This window comes from Strigops habroptila (genome assembly GCF_004027225.2).
Source record: "Strigops habroptila isolate Jane chromosome 13 unlocalized genomic scaffold, bStrHab1.2.pri S16, whole genome shotgun sequence".
Classification (NCBI taxonomy): domain Eukaryota; kingdom Metazoa; phylum Chordata; class Aves; order Psittaciformes; family Psittacidae; genus Strigops; species Strigops habroptila.
In genome coordinates, this window is record NW_022651054.1 from 6238595 (window position 1) to 6254171 (window position 15577).

The 15577-nt window shown below is 42.2% G+C and overlaps 1 protein-coding gene across 5 annotated transcripts in view; it reads left to right on the forward strand.

Annotated features, from left to right (window-relative positions):
* Positions 1-15577, forward strand: part of AUTS2 (activator of transcription and developmental regulator AUTS2) — a 753203-nt gene that overhangs the window by 204103 nt on the left and 533523 nt on the right. For all 5 annotated transcript variants that reach the window (XM_030472553.1, XM_030472557.1, XM_030472556.1 and 2 more), the window contains exon 2: positions 1475-1684. In XM_030472553.1, coding sequence (XP_030328413.1) covers positions 1475-1684 — 210 coding nt within the window. The remainder of the gene's footprint in view (positions 1-1474; positions 1685-15577) is intronic.

Here is a 15577-nt window from a genome sequence, read left to right on the forward strand (position 1 = left end):
TAAAGACCCCAAAGATTTTTTCATGAGCTTGGATAAGGCTCCTGACTTTCCTGACATGATTAACACTGTGTGAAGAAAAGCTTTGGATATTTCCCATGATGTCTTAGGTGAAGAATAGGTAGAAAAAGTGTCTTGCAGCTTCTGTTCCAGAGTCCCTTCTTTAATGCTTGTAAAATTATTCTTTTCACCAAATATCAAAGTTGAACATTGACTGTCCTTAGTTTAATTAATCTTCTCACTGGTTTTAGTTATGAATTTTGTGAAGCTCTTGTGTTTTAGAGAGGCATTTAGGGAGCATTCTTTAATTAAAGCCAAACTGATTTTTGCCTGTAGGCATGGGGTTTTTGCATTAAAAAGTAGCATAATTTGAATTATATTCTCCTGAACTTGAATCTTTGTGTGGCACAGGGACCAGTAGCCCAATTTCTTTCCTGCTGTCGGTTATAATAGTAAGTGACAATGAACAGCAGCACGGAGGCCTGCAAGATCACATAATACTTTATGGTGGGGCATGGAGAGCATCTAGTCAAAGCTGCCAGGCATGTTAGTAGAAGTATTACACTGTTTAAGTAATATGCCCCTTATCTGGAAATACTGTACTCCTACTTATGGAGTTCTTGGAGTAGATGTGACTTGGCAGGTTGCATGCATAAGATGAATTGTAACTTAAACCTTTCCAGTAGCTTCTAATTCAATTCTTCTTTCCTCCAGCCTCCGTTTCCTCTGCCTTTAATTCTGTTTTACTGGAAATTCTGTTTTTAAGTAACATTTATTTTAAGCAAAAATATGAATTCTGAGTGTTGCAGGTTATCAGGAAGAAAATAGCTGTAGGCTAAGCAACAAAACTCGTGTTCATTACTTGACTTGAGTGTCTTTTATAGACAGACATTGATTTGGGGGTTTAGGGCAGGGTCAGTAACAAAGTTTTCCAATACAAGCTTGGGGGTTTTTTCAGTGCTTTCCCTCCCCATGCCAAGATCTGGAAATGTTCTGCTTAGGTCAGGCTTGAGGGAAACATCCGCTGAAGGGAGTTGAGATTCACTGGTTTATGATTTGGTTTAGGTCAGAGCTTGGCTTGTCAAATGCAAGAAAGAATAAGAATAAATGTGAAAAGCCAAGCCTTGTTTAAATCAAAGAAGGTTGTTAATTTAGACATTATAATCACGTGCTGTCTTCTAAATGCACACTCACTTGATACATGAGATGGTTTTGAGAATTATGATGTTGATGGTATGAAATCTAAAGGAGTATGTGTCTGCTTCTGTGTCCTCGCTTCATCTTACAGATATTATTTTGCATTTTCCTATCTCTTGATTAAGTGGACATCACTTGAGACTGGTTTTGCCTTTTCTGGTGACTGTAGCATTGCCTCCAGAATGCTTCGCTGGTCACCTAAAATTGCTGCTTAAAGAAGTCAAGCAAATCAGAGCTATATCTTAACTGCTGTGTTTTTCTTCTCTTCCTTCCTCTGCAGAAGGATGTAGCTCTGAAACCTCAGGAACGTGTGGAGAAGCGACAGAATCCTCTAGCCAAGAAGAAACGGGAAGCACTTACCAATGGGCTGTCTTATCTTCCGAAGAAGAACAGACTCCACCACCACCAGTACAGCTCTGACCGAGAAAATGATCGTAATCTTTGCCAGCACCTTGGGAAAAGGAAGAAGATACCGAAGGGCCTCAGACAGGTGGGAGACAAGTCATCTGTTGTGGGAAGGGAGGGCTCTGGCTGTTGGCACATGGTGTGTAGAAGGTGGATTTCTAACCTCTTTGTAGTTTTATTCCTGGGCCACTTGGAACTGTGTCCTGGTATTAGAAGAGATTAATTGAGCGGGAAAGCAAGTGGCGTATTGATGCTGGAGCTGAGTTGATTAATAAATGTGCAAAGGTTGAAAGAGCTTTCTGTAGACTGGCTGTGAGACTGTCAGGGCAAACAAATGTGGTCTGTCTCTTACATTGTTAGGCCAGCTTTGTACATAAATATGCCTTCTTGTCTTTAGATTTGGTACGCAGAAGCGTAAGACCCCCTCTGAGCATCAAGGGCAGGGTGAGGTAATTGTGAGAGGGGCAGCTGTTAATCAAGACAAAGCTCTAAGACTGATTATAGTGCGAGGAGCTCATTTGTAGGATGTCAGTGTGTGCTCTTGGGTTACTCATCACCTACCTGTAAGCAAGAACCTTCTGCCTGCCCACCACTGGTGTTCCCATGCTGGTGCCTATGTGACACAACTGAGTGTGTAGCTCCAGGGTTGCAAAGCTTGAGGATGGAAATCTTGGTCTCTTCTTCAGGACCCTGCAGTGTTGTGTTTGGTAAAAAAGAGGAATGCGTGGCAAGTGCGATTTCACTGGTGAGCAGAATGCAGAAAAAAGAGCCATGTTTTGCCTTTTTCTGATGAGTAAATATTCTTTGTGTGTGTGTTTTATATAAAAGGCTAAACTAGAGCTGGGCATTTTAAGTGTAGCATGTGCTGTGTGGTCATTTGGCTCACTGTGAAGTTGAAGTCAAAGGTAACAGTGAAGAGGTCAGCTTTGATCTAAATTTAAGTGATGTTAATGACTCTTTAACCAAAAATTATGTTTCTAATGGAGATGGTTGATTTAATTGGATGAGTCTTTATCCTTGTTTAGTGCAAACCAAATATTGCTTTGCAGAGATACTTTTAGAGAAATAATGAGACTTCACTGCTGCTCATCTTGTGAGCTCAGGGAAAGGAAAGGAACACGGAAGATGACAAGTACATTGACTTGTATTAATTTTGATATTTAGAGTCACTGAAGCTGGTGAAAAATACATTGTTATTTTTAAGTCTATGCTGTATATAGAAAAAAGCTGTAAAATTCTACACAGTGACACCCTTTAAGATATCGCTTCTAATTTAATTTTACTTTGGATTTCAAAAAGAGGTGGGGAAGCTCTTCAGTACAGTTGACACAATGGTTATAAGCACGTATTGAAGGTTGCTGAGTTGCCTTGTCAATTTTCTGTGTTCACCTGCGTGGTCTTCACACTGTTCCTTTTTCATACATCAAATGGTCAGTGTATCTGCTTTGTGCAATAGGAAGCGGCCTTGGTAAGAGCTGACTTTTTGCACTCTTTGATTCCCCTGGCATAACCTACTGTGAGGTGAAACCTGTCTGCCCAGTACTTAAGCTGTGAAGGAATTGGCCTTGCTGTGGATGGAGGCAATTTGTGAGGTTATGTTTTTAGGAATAAATAGACAGTGGCTGGGAAGGTATTGAGTTGACAAATGTCATGGAAAATGGTTTTCCTTTTAGCTGATAAATCTGAGTACTCTACTTAATTCCTGAGGGATAAGGCTGAAAGGAAATAAAATATCTTGCTCAATATAAATTTAATACATTTGGTAGGGGTATAGCTTCTTAGATAAGAACATTTTAGTCTCATGAAGAAGTTAGGTGCTGACAAATCCAAGTGGCTTTGGCACTTAGACATGGAAAAAAGATGTCATGGAAAAAGACTATAAAGCTAATTTGAAAAGACATGCCCACAACCTTTATATATAGTATTTCTGGTAAGTCTTTTCTGTCTTCTTTCAAGACAAATGATGAAGACCTCAAAAAAAGGAGGACAATGTTAAGTTTTGAGGTCAGTTTTCTGTGACCATGTAACACACTTCCTCCCAGAGGGACTCTTGTCTGCGCACCTTGGGTTGTTTCCACACCCAGCTCCATCCCATTGAATTCCTGGGCTCTTGATGGGAAGTCAGGTTGCTTGTCAACCTTCTCAGGTGACAAGAAGACAAGAACTGGGGCCTCTGTGTTTTGTACTTGGCAAAGTAGGAGTGTCCAAAGACAAAGTTCAGTATACTTAGACCAGGTTAGATGGGGCTTGGAGCAACCTGCTCTAGTGGAAGGTGCCCCTGTCCATGGCAGGGGGTTGGAACTGGATGAGCTTTAAGGTCCCGTCCAACCCAAACCAGTCTATGAGTCTGTGATTCAGGATATATGTACACAGTGTCCTTGCTATTTTCAGGCTATGTATTTTATAGATAAACAATGAATTTTGCCCCTGTTGTCCCCTGAGCAATGTGTGAATATTATAACTGGATGTCAGGGTGCAGTCTTGATGCTGTCACTTGCATTCCCAGGCTGGCATAAGACCTTGGCTGCAGCCTGTCCCTGTTGGGAAGTGTTTTATACCTGGACATCTTGTTGGTTGTTTTAGCAGGAGTTAACAGTCGTGTCTGATCCACCTTCCTGTGAAACCTGTTATCTGCTAGAAGTAACTCTCGCATGCAGGATTTACAGTATGAAGCTCCCTCATCAAACAGATTTAGTTGAAGTCAGCTATTAGAAGTGCTGCTAATTAGTTTTCAGAGAAAATCCTTGCAGTATTCGTGCAGGTATTTATCCAGCTCTGCTGAAATGCCTACAGGTTTATTGAAATCCACAAAATGTGAAACTCTACCTTAATTAAGGCTCATATTTTACTAGCGAGAAGACTTTTGAACTCTGCTTTGTGAGCTTTTATAAATGTACTTATGCCTCAAGGAAGTTTTAGTTGGCGTTAAGCAAACACAAGACTCATCAGAATATTTCTCCAGCGTTTTAGATTTAATTTCCTTTCCGTTAATCGGCGGTGGCGGGTTTATGTGTTTTCTGTAAAAATCATTTGGAAATCTGAAATTGAACGTTTTTAAACTAGTAAAAGGGTGGCAAAAAGTTTTAAATACTTTTTAATGAGTTCTCATCCCTCAAGGTCTGAGCAGAGCGGGGTGTACGGGGAAACAATGAGTTTTCATTGCAGAAAGAGTGTTGAGAGTATTTTGATAGTCAGAGGGAGGGATCATTTCTCTTTAGTCAATGGGTGTGTGACTTTTGCTGCCTCTACCATTTTCTTCATTGTTTTCTTGATCTGCTGGGAGATTCATCTGCCCGTGGCAGGGGGCTGGAACTGGATGAGCTTTAAGGTCCCTTCCAACCCAAACCAGTCTGGGATTCTACGATCTGTAGGTATTCACACTTACAGGAAGGAAAGGCTTTTGCAGGCTTTTAGACAAGCCTGTACATGACAGGTAAATGAGCGTGGAGCGGGAGGTGGGTGTTAGCTGTATGGTTTGTGGTGACACTGGTCGGGGAGCTGAGCAGATGGGTTTGATTGTCACCGGCAGTGTGATTCCAGCAAGAGCTGACTGTGGTGACAAGCGATTTACAATGTGCTATTTACAGTTTGGGTTTGCAGTCTCTCAATGACATCTGAGTGCTCTTTAGCAACTGCTTTCATTACTGCTTTTCTAAGAGCTGTTAATTGAAAATGAAATTGTGGGTGGGCTTTGGGAGTGCAATAGCAGCTACAAGTATTATACTCCACCGTGGAGAACTGTTTCATTTCTGTGACTCCCAACTTGCAGCTCTGTGCAGCAGCCAGGGAAAAAAGGTGTATGTATTTGTGCAGTGTGAGGTCAGACCCTGCGGAAATACTGCATCCAACCTGAATATGCCTGGAATGAGTGATAAAGGCTTGAATCTCCTTTTATATAGCTGCTGTGGTTTGGGATTACTTTCCTGGCAGCCAGTGGATTTCAGTGCCTATAAAACTGCTGAAGATGAGGTAGGAACCTGGGCCATGAAAATAGCTTGTGCAGGACAACAGAGGGGTTTGCAAGCCATGCTGAGTGTGTTTGGGCTAATTCTGCACTGTTGGAGATCTGGCTCTGTATGACTGTTGTTAAAAAGAGCATTGCTACTGGCTTATAGAGTGTGAGCAGTGATGCTGCCATGCATTAATGGCAATCGAGATAATGTTTCTTTCCATTCTGTTTGTGGAGAAAGAGGATTTTTTTTAGGGGGGTCTGTGTGTTTTTAATTTCAAAATACTAGTACAACCACTTTGAAATGTCTAGATTTACTCTTTGTGTTGCAACTTACACAGCATGGTTTGAATATGTGCAAGTGTAGCCAAAAGACTGAAGTCACCCAAAGCAAATGGCCACAAGTGACAGGAGCTTGCAGGGGACACTGTTTTAGTGAAACCATCTGCTCTGTGTTGCTATCGTGTCATCCAGGGGATTGTTTTTGTGGATTTGTTTGTCAGTCCACCTTGTGAACAACATTTAATTTGAAAAATAAACTATGAAATGATGGAAAAAATCAGATTACATCACTAAAAGCATAGAAAGGGCCATATACAGGTAGCTGTGCATTGAGGTTCCATCACATCATGAGTGCATGTAGTAATACAGAAGATGTTTGTGTGATAAGTTGCAGAGAAGCTGTGGCTGCCCCATCCCTGGCAGTGTTCAAGGCCACGTTGGACCCAGGGGCTTGGAGCAACCTGCTCTAGTGGAAGGTGTCCCTGCCCGTGGCAGGGGCTTGGAACTGGATGAGCTTTAAGGTCCCTTCCAACCCCAAACCGGTCTGTGATTCTATATGGAGGGAGAGAGAAATGTGAAAAGCCTTTGTAGGGTGGGTAAGGAGGAGCACATCTGTGGGGAAGGGGTGAAGTGGTGGGGCTCTGCACAGGTCCAGGCTGGGCAACGTGGTTTTTTGGAAGGGTAAATGTTACACAAGGGAGTGTGTGTGTTGGGAGATATTCCCGAAGAGGGGGCTTTTTGTGTGAATTAACATCATCTGGGTCTGCTAATGTCCAGCTCAGTGTTATCTTGTCTTCCATCGTGCTGTTAAAAGGTTGAGTGCTTTGTGCTGGCCAGTTGGTAATTTCATCCTTGAAAGGGAACCGGGCTTTGTTTTGCACACTTGCACCCTATGTGGATTATCTGTGTGTGTGAGAGAACGTGTGTCTAAAAGCTGGGCTGCTCTTCAGTTGCCCCTCTCATTTCCTTCTTGGAAACCGCTGTTGGTGACAAACAGTGCTTGAATTACAAGCATTTTGTGATTCTCAACTGCTGTTTGCTTCTGATCAGAGGCCGCAGAGATCTCCAGCTGCACTTAACCTATAGTCACCATATCCAGCACGTCATCTGTGAAGGCACCCAGCTGCTCGAAAGCATCCAAACAACTTCTGCGCCCTGATAATATATAATTGAGCTCAATGGGCACAGAAAAGATTGTTGTTCTCTACAGAAAGGACCGAAAAATGATGTGTTGCTTTGTGTGCCTGTTGTTCTGCGCCGTGCATCCCTCATCCTCCAGGGTTATTGCAGTTCCTGAATAGGCACTTTGGATTCCTTGAAGACACACACACCGAAACAGGCATGTCGTAGGAAATGCGGAGCCATTCATGAATCCAGGCATGATGGCAGGATGCAGCTAACGTTTCCCGAGCGAGGAGCTGTGCAAACACCTGCATTCATTGATCAGCCGCTCGCAGAAGCTGCCACTTTGCTGAGGATTTGCCTGCAGTGACGTGGCACAGGCGTTTCCCCCCCTGCTCATCACGAGCCTCACCTGCAATCTTTCAATAAGCTATTGAATTATACCTCTCTAAATGATATGCTGCAAATCCAGCAGGTCCTAATTGCTAATGATGGTTCTGAAAGACTTTCATTTGACTGTAATTAAGTTTGCAAGCAATCAGCTGCCCTTATCAGAATTGAAAACACATATAATGTAAAATACAGGCTGGTGGGAATGGAGCGTTTTCTTAAAAGGAGGAGGGAAGATGATGTTTTATTAGCAGAAGCTGTGACATATTTTAACACCTTGAAAACATCATGTGTGAAATTAATTCTGTTCAGTATTATACCATCTGGCACTGTTATTGTTCTGTATATATTGCCATGTAAAGTGTGCTTTTTTTATTTGTATGGGTCTGAACTTGTGTTTGAAATAGTAATCATGAGTCAAATTGATTACTAAGGATGTTATCCCTGCTAGGTGGGTTAAAAATCCATGCTGGAAAATCCCATGGACTCAAAATGGCTTCCCTATGGTGAGCTTTGCTTGCAGGGCTGAGGAAATTGGAAGAAAAGGGCCTCGGTTTTACCATGCCCCTCTCCTGTTAAGGAGTATATGTACTCAGAGGTAAGAGAAACTCTCTCCAGGTATTGTTTATGGAAGCTGAAGTAGAAAATGCCTGTATCTTGGGCTCAGTACTGTAGTTGTTTCATAGTGTACTGCTGATTTTATCCTATTTGTATGGTACTGTGTAAAACCCCCAGCTCAGAGCCTCCAGTGAGAGGCAGTAGGTATTAGGAGCTCATGTCTTTGGCTCTGGTGTAGGCACAGAGAGTCCCCATTCATAGACGCAGAAGAATATAAGCTTAAAACCTGGTTATGATCTGGTGTTTTGCCCATTCTGGCTAAAATATCGGCTCTTTGGGTGTGGATTGGCTCTTGACCACGACTCAAACATGAGCATTAATACCAGTGTAACTATTGTGGTCGCATTACTTCTAGGTGGTAGAGCTTTGTACAGCCAAGGCAGGGCATGGGAGAACTTCAGTCACATATAGAAACAGGAATAAATGGTGGGATATCCAGCCAGGTTGGACGGGGCTTGGAGCAACCTGCTCTAGTGGGAGGTGTCTCTGCCTGTGGCAGGGGGTTGGAACTGGAGGAGCTTTAAGGTCCCTTCCAACCCAAACCAGGCTGGGGTTCTGTGAGGATAATATCTCACATTTCTCTGGAGCTGATGGTGTGAGCTGATTGCACCTGGGATGTGGCAGAAGGGCTTCTCTGCCTCCTCTGCTTTCGCCTGCCATCGCTGTTGTGTTGTGCGTGATCAGGCTTGTAAGAAAATGAGCAATGTTGGCATGTTTTTATTTCTAATGCAAATTATGCCACTGCTTTGTGATCTGCCCTGCTGCATCTCACTTTGTCTTTTGGCTCCAGTTTATGCAGCTGTGAAACAGAGTTGCCAGAGAGTTGTCACCATCCTGTTCCCAGAGTGTGTAATGCTACTGGGAGAAAGTGCCCCTGTGTGCACCACTGAGCCGCTGCATCCAGGGTACCAGAAACTCCCAGCAAATTCCAGACTGAACAAAAATGATTAAAAACAGTGGCTTTTGGGTTAACCTCATTATATGAATCAATGATAGATTAGATCTTGGTATCTAATTAGATATCTTGAGAATAATAGGAAAGAAAACCTCACTGTGCATGGAGCAGTTGTTGTCTCTCAGGATTATCCTTTTTTCTTTTAATGTTGGCACCCTCTAATTGATAACTTCAGTGATTATTAAAGGTGCTGTATTGGGAAGTGAACTACATTTCAAATGTGCAGTGCAATCAATCGCTGCTTTAAAAGTTCCCATGCATGTCACCAATAAGGAATTAAACAAAAGATTCATTTTGACTGAGGCTGCATGGAGATAAATTAAGCTCCAGCTTAAGTCATATAAGATTGTATAATAAAGTGATAGCTTTGAATTAAGAAAAGAAATATTCCAGCACTTTTTAAAATATTTTATTTTGTATTCTACAAATAACTTAAATCTAAGCCAACACTTCTAACCTGTAGGATTGCATGTGTATTAATTGGAGCCTCAGAAGGTCATCCTCAAATTTGTTACAGAAAAAAATTGAAGTATTGATACTTTGTTACTCATTTCTTTCCTCCACGAACTCTGTACTCGCAATGGTGTGAGGAGGTGCAGGAGCAATGTGTTTGAATGGGGCAGTAGCATCCACAGCACACTTGTGGGTTTGCAGCATCCTTCTGGCACAGGGCTCATCGGTGGGGAGCAGAGCCTGTGCTCTGGTGCTGTTCTCACTGTAACACTCGCTCTGAGGGAGGGGTGGGCGCGGCCAGGCTGTGATACCCACCACAAGCACTGTGGTGGTGGAAGAGCTGTAGGAGGAGCAGGAGAGCAGCCTCAGGAGCGGGTCAGCCTCCTGCCTCACGCTTAAACTCGTAGTTAGGCTTTTGTAAGCTTAGATCCAGCTCCTGAATGCTGTAACTGCATGGATTCAGGAGCATGGCCCTAGGTTGTGTGCTTGACACTGTTAAAGTGTCAGTGAACCACACTCAGAGGACCTGTTCCCTTACCAAGGGGTGTAAAAGGCTTCTCGCTTGGCCATTCCAAGGGGAAGATGACGGTGAGAAAACGAGGCAGTTTCTTGAATTCAGTAAGTGGGGCATTTTCCTACCTCTGTAAACTAAAGGCAGTGCTCCTGTGGTTGTAGTGACCAGTGCATCCGCTCTCATGAGGAGAGAGAGGCTGTGATTCTTCCCGATCTGGCCGCCTGCATTTTGGGCTGAGATTTATTAGAAGTGGAAGCTTCTCCCACGGTGTTGCTGGAAGAACCATATGAACGCATTGATAAACTTCCTGCTACTGATCTCATTACAGCAAATAATGAGCTGCGTATAAACCGCAGGAAAATTATTGATACTCTTCCTCAACCTTGAGGAGGTTATTCTCTACTTTGTGTGGTTTTACAAGTCAGAATGTTGCATTTCTATGAAATTAAGACATTTTAAGTTTTGTTTGTGCCCAAACCCTTGGAAATGGAACAAACTTTAAATATAAGTCCCCGTTACCTATGTTTAACCCTTTTCCATAGTATATGAACTGTAGGCAGTAGGAAAGCCTCCTTTGTTATTGCCAAATATGTGACATAGCTTTATTTTTTATACTGAACTTGCTGTACTCTTGAATAATTCAAAGAGATGTTTTGAATCAGTTCCGTTGCCAGTTCAAGAACGCGGTCTGGCCATTACTACATGAGGCCATGACTCCTAAACCAGACAAAATAAACTTGTCCTTTTGTCCTGACCTCTCCCTGGAATGATTTTCTCTGCTCCTTATTAAAATACAGCAAGGTGATACAAGAAAATAAGACAATTACGCTTAAACAAGTTACTGTTGCTGAAAGAAAACAAATATTTTAATGGAAGATCAACTGAAAAGTTAATGTGGTTTTGCATTTCATAGAAACAGACTGGTTTGGGTTGGAAGGGACCTTAAAGCTCATCCAGTTCCAACCCCCTGCCACGGGCAGGGACACCTTCCACTAGAGCAGGTTGCTCCAAGCCCCTGTGTCCAACCTGGCCTTGAACACTGCCAGGGATGGGGCAGCCACAGCTCCTCTGGGCACCCTGTGCCAGCGCCTCGCCACCTTCAGAGGGAAGAACTCATCTCAATCTACCCTCTTTCAAAGAGCTGTATCACCTACATTGAAGTTCCCAGGTACTGTACTGTATACCCATTTGCCTTCCCAGTTAGTAAAATTACAAATACATGTAGGAACCAGTGTGCTGAAGAAAGAAGACTCGAGTTCCTTCTCACACAGCTCTTCTGCATGAACAGAGAAGCAAGAGAGAGCAAACCCTGAGTTTGCTCATGAAATGCCATCAGGCTTAAGCCTGTCTTGCCCTGCCAGTCTCATAGAGGGCTGGAGGCTGAAGAGGGCCTTAAATTAATGAAAACAGTAAAGCTGAGAATGGGAGGAGAGCTGGAAACTGGCATTTAATACTTCTTCTTTAACAGATTTTGGTTGGCGTTGTCTGAAAATTTTCATAAAGGTATCTTAATTGTAAAGCAGGCGGACTTTATCTTGGCCATATGAAGCAGCAAACATTTGGTGCATGAAGATTTTTCCATGCTACTCTTGTTTTTGCCAACTCTGTTCATCCTTTCCTTCTGAACAGCTTTTCTCTGATGTAGCTGAACAAAAAATCTCATACTTTTATAAATAAAAACCAAAATAAAAACCAAGTGCCCAAAGCAGGGCTGAGGGTTAGTAAAAATGGAAATTCTGTGAAAATTACTAATCAATCTGTTTAATGTTTTATAGTCTCCCCTCCCCCTAACACATGTTCCTCTCTTGTAAAGCACCTTATTGCTTCCTGCTTGTTTACCAGCTTTTAGCAAGTCAAGCAGCTTTCAAATTGCTTTGATGTTAATTATAGAACTTGTTCAATAAGGCCTGCTAGGTGAGGGAAAATAGCTCATATGTTTAAGAAAATAAATTAATATACAGACAATTACTCTGTGCTTTGGTTCTGAAGAAGGAAATGACAAGATACTGATGACTTTAGTGTTGTGTTGTCAAATAAAAGCTGTATTTGGGTGGCATGCTGCTCTCAGTTCGCAAGATTTGATGTTAGTTGTCTTCACTTCTCTTGATGATCAAGAACAACTGTGTGCTGAGGACTGACCCTTGCAATTGTAACAGGAGTTGAGTTTCAATATCTCCTGTGCCAGATTGAAGAAATGGTGATTTTTTTCCTTAGTGCACAGAAGCAGTTGCTGTAAACCAGGCTATTGGATCATGGGTTATTCCAGCTGTTCCATCTGTTCTTTGGACTCTGGTCCACGTGGGACTGCGCTTACACTGCTCAGTTCGTGTGTTGTTGCATTGACATTTTAGCTGCAGCTCAGTTTGGGGATTTACAAAAAAAGCTCTTAAGATTTGGAAAAAGCTCTAGCTGGATAAAGCTGCCACATACTCAGATCTGAATCAATCACAGAGTGGCTTGTGTTGGAAGGGACCTTAAAGCTCATCCAGTTCCAACCCTCTGCCACAGGCAGAGACACTTTCCACTAGAGTAGGTTGCTCCAAGCGCTGTCCATCCTGGATGAATTGGCTGCTCAGTGTCAGGATCTAAACCCTCCTGCAAGGCAAGGCAGCATCAGGCAGCATGTCAGGGTGGGACCTGGGCCACTGGGGACATGCACTCAGTGGCCTCTGCCGAGTCGCAGCCTCATTTCCCCATCTTCATCCTGTATGTAAATTGTGTTTAATCATAAAGAACTTATCTACCAATTCCTAATCAAGGCGTAAAGGCTTAATCAGAGAATTTGTGCAGTGTTTGGAGATCTTCAGATGAAAGGTTCGGTACCTGATAAATGAATATGAATAATTTCTAGTACAAAGCACTGTGGCCATTACTGCTGACTGCGGAGTTTGTCACAAACCAGGGCTGTGTTGAATAACCACAGAGAACCTATCCAGAAGGAACGTAGAACCTTTAGCTTATTAGTGGCATTGTATTTATAAATTAGTAGCAATGCACAGAGGGGGAGGGTGGAAGGTGCATCATTACAAAACGCTTTGAAAGGTTTGAAGTAAAATTTGTGGTCTGATGTTTCCTCTGAGAATTGCAGAGTTTTCAGTGATGGAAAGATATTTTCAGTATTAAGGCTTTTGTGTTCCAATATTCTAAATGAACCTGTGCTTTAGTCTGCAATAAATACTGAAAATGACCCCCTCAAACTTTCTCCTTTATAATAATGATGCATTTTGATATCACTATTACTGGCGTGCTATTACTGGTCTGCTGTAGCTACCAGTTGGTGTGTTGTTTCCAGAGGCAGTAAGTGGCATGGCATCTTGAGTACTATTTTAGAGTGATCATAAAGCATTTCCTGAAGTGGAGCTGTATGAGCCTTAACATCACGTTGGGGGAAAGAGACCTTACCTATCAATAGCAATGCGAGGCTTGTAATTTTAAGTCTTTCTAATTTAAATCATGAAAATCTGTTTTTCATGAATAATTCAGAGATCTGATTTAGTAGAATTATTTCCAGCCCATGTATATTAAACAGTCAACCTGCTACGCCAGTTCTGTTTAAGACACTGTTGATGGGGGTTTTCTCTTTCCTGCAGAAGTGATCATCTTTGTCTGTTAGAAAATAAAGCTGCTGTGGTATTTTGTCCTTTTGATTGCATGAGGATTTTTCTTTATACCTTGTAGGCTAAAATTCAAGCTGAAGAAAAATAAACCCTTTACTAGAAGAGCTCCTAGAATTCAATTTGGAGAGAGTAAACCTTGTACTATATCCATTAGGAAAATGGCAGTATTCTTCCATTTCCTGATGTTATTCAATTACTTACCCTGCTTCCTGCTTTTAGTGTAAACTGTATATTTTAGCTCATGACCTTTGACAGTAAATTGAATCAGAAGTGGAGATGCAATGAAAGTGGCTTTTTTTAAAGACTCTTTAAAAGCATTGGTGTGTAGGAAATTTGGGGCTTTGTTTTGCTTTGTTGTTGGGTTTTTTTAATAATGCTCGCTGTGGATTTTGTAATATAGTGCATTTTGCTTGGAAAAAAGGGAGTTTAAGTTAATGTCCTCCCTTCTTTGCCTTGGAGAACAGCACAGTCTGCATAGCTGCTCTTGTTAGTGCATGCCTGCTGAAATGAGCATTGCATATTTTAGTTAATACCAATAAAAGTGGAGTTTGTTTAATTTAGAATCAAACCCTTGTTTAGATTGGATTAGCACTTTAAGGAAAATATTGAACTTGTAAAATGATGCAACAAATGTTGATCTAATCTTGGCTCCTACTGGATTGTAGCTCGTTTACAAGCTTTCCATCCTACTGTTTCTCTTATACTTTTGAGTATTGTGAACACAGAAAAACCCCAAACCAATGTATTCATCTGAAGCTTTTCAACACAGGTTCCCCAAACCCACTTGGAACTCTGCAGAAGCAGTCAGAAAGAACATCAGTGCTGCCCAGATCAGCCAATGCAGCCATACCCAGATCCCTGTTCCTGATGAAACTTCACACATGGTGTTCCCTGAGCTTTTCTACTAACAGTTGAATGAGACTCTCATAGTTCTTAGCTTTATCTGAGCAGAATGGCTTCACGTCATAGTTTCCCCCAAATGATTTTTTTTTTTTTTTTTTACTAATCCTGTGTCTTACTAGAATAGTGACATTTTGAGGGCAGTAAGAGCCCATTGGTGTGTTCACAACTTGAACTTGGATGGAACTTGAACAGAACTCGAATTCAGTAATGAAAAACAGGTGTCTTAAATTTTATTCCAATATAAAGAACCGGACACCCCCTTTCCTTCTTTCAGTTACAAAGCAGCCTGCCCCTCATCCTAGCTATTGTAGTATCTACTTGCACTGGAAGTGCATTCTTTTTCTACCATGAGTTGCCAGGTTTTCAGGCTTGTACATAGTGCGGAGTTGTATCATGGTCTGTCTTGGGTTTTGCTAGGAGAGAGCTTGGCTCTTCTGCATATGTATTTGTCTAACCTGGTACAAGAGCTCTGGTGCTTCGGGTTCTGTTGTTCTGCAGGCTGTTCCAAGATAACATTTAATTCTTTCTTGTTCTGGCTACAGCAGTGCCAAGTATTTATTGAACATCTGTCAGCATGTTCAGATTATTAACCTAACTTCTCATTTATGTTAATAAAAACATTTGAGCTTCATAACAAGCATGTGTAACAGTTCCTCACGCTACTAGCCCCACTGAAATCCAGCTGAGAGGGTTGACACAATCTTACCCCTTTTCTCCTTGAACAGCATTGCTGCACTTTCTGTGCTGCCTGGGCCCAGAAGATGGAACAGCTTATAAAGGATTGTCTTTAATCTTCAAACTCTAAAGCTCATCATATTTTGGGACAGACTAGAAAATATGGGAGATGGACACCAGAGCTGTTTCCAAATTTGGCATCTGTAACCAGAATGTTGTGGTCTGTTGTACCGGTGCAGCGCAGTGCTTGATGTGTTACAGTGCCAACAGAAGTGTGTTGAGGAGCACAGAGCAACATGATGCTGATGAGATCAGGACCCGTAAGTGCTCTTCTTGAATGTGCCATGGAGGCAGGTCCCTTCAGTCCACAGCCTGCGGGATCTGCATCCTTAGAGATTTCCACATCTCCCCTGAGCAGCCCGATCACTCCTGAGCTGAATCAGCCTTCTTGGAGTAGGCTTGGACGAGGTCACCCCCAAAGGCCCTTCCAACCAAAGCTG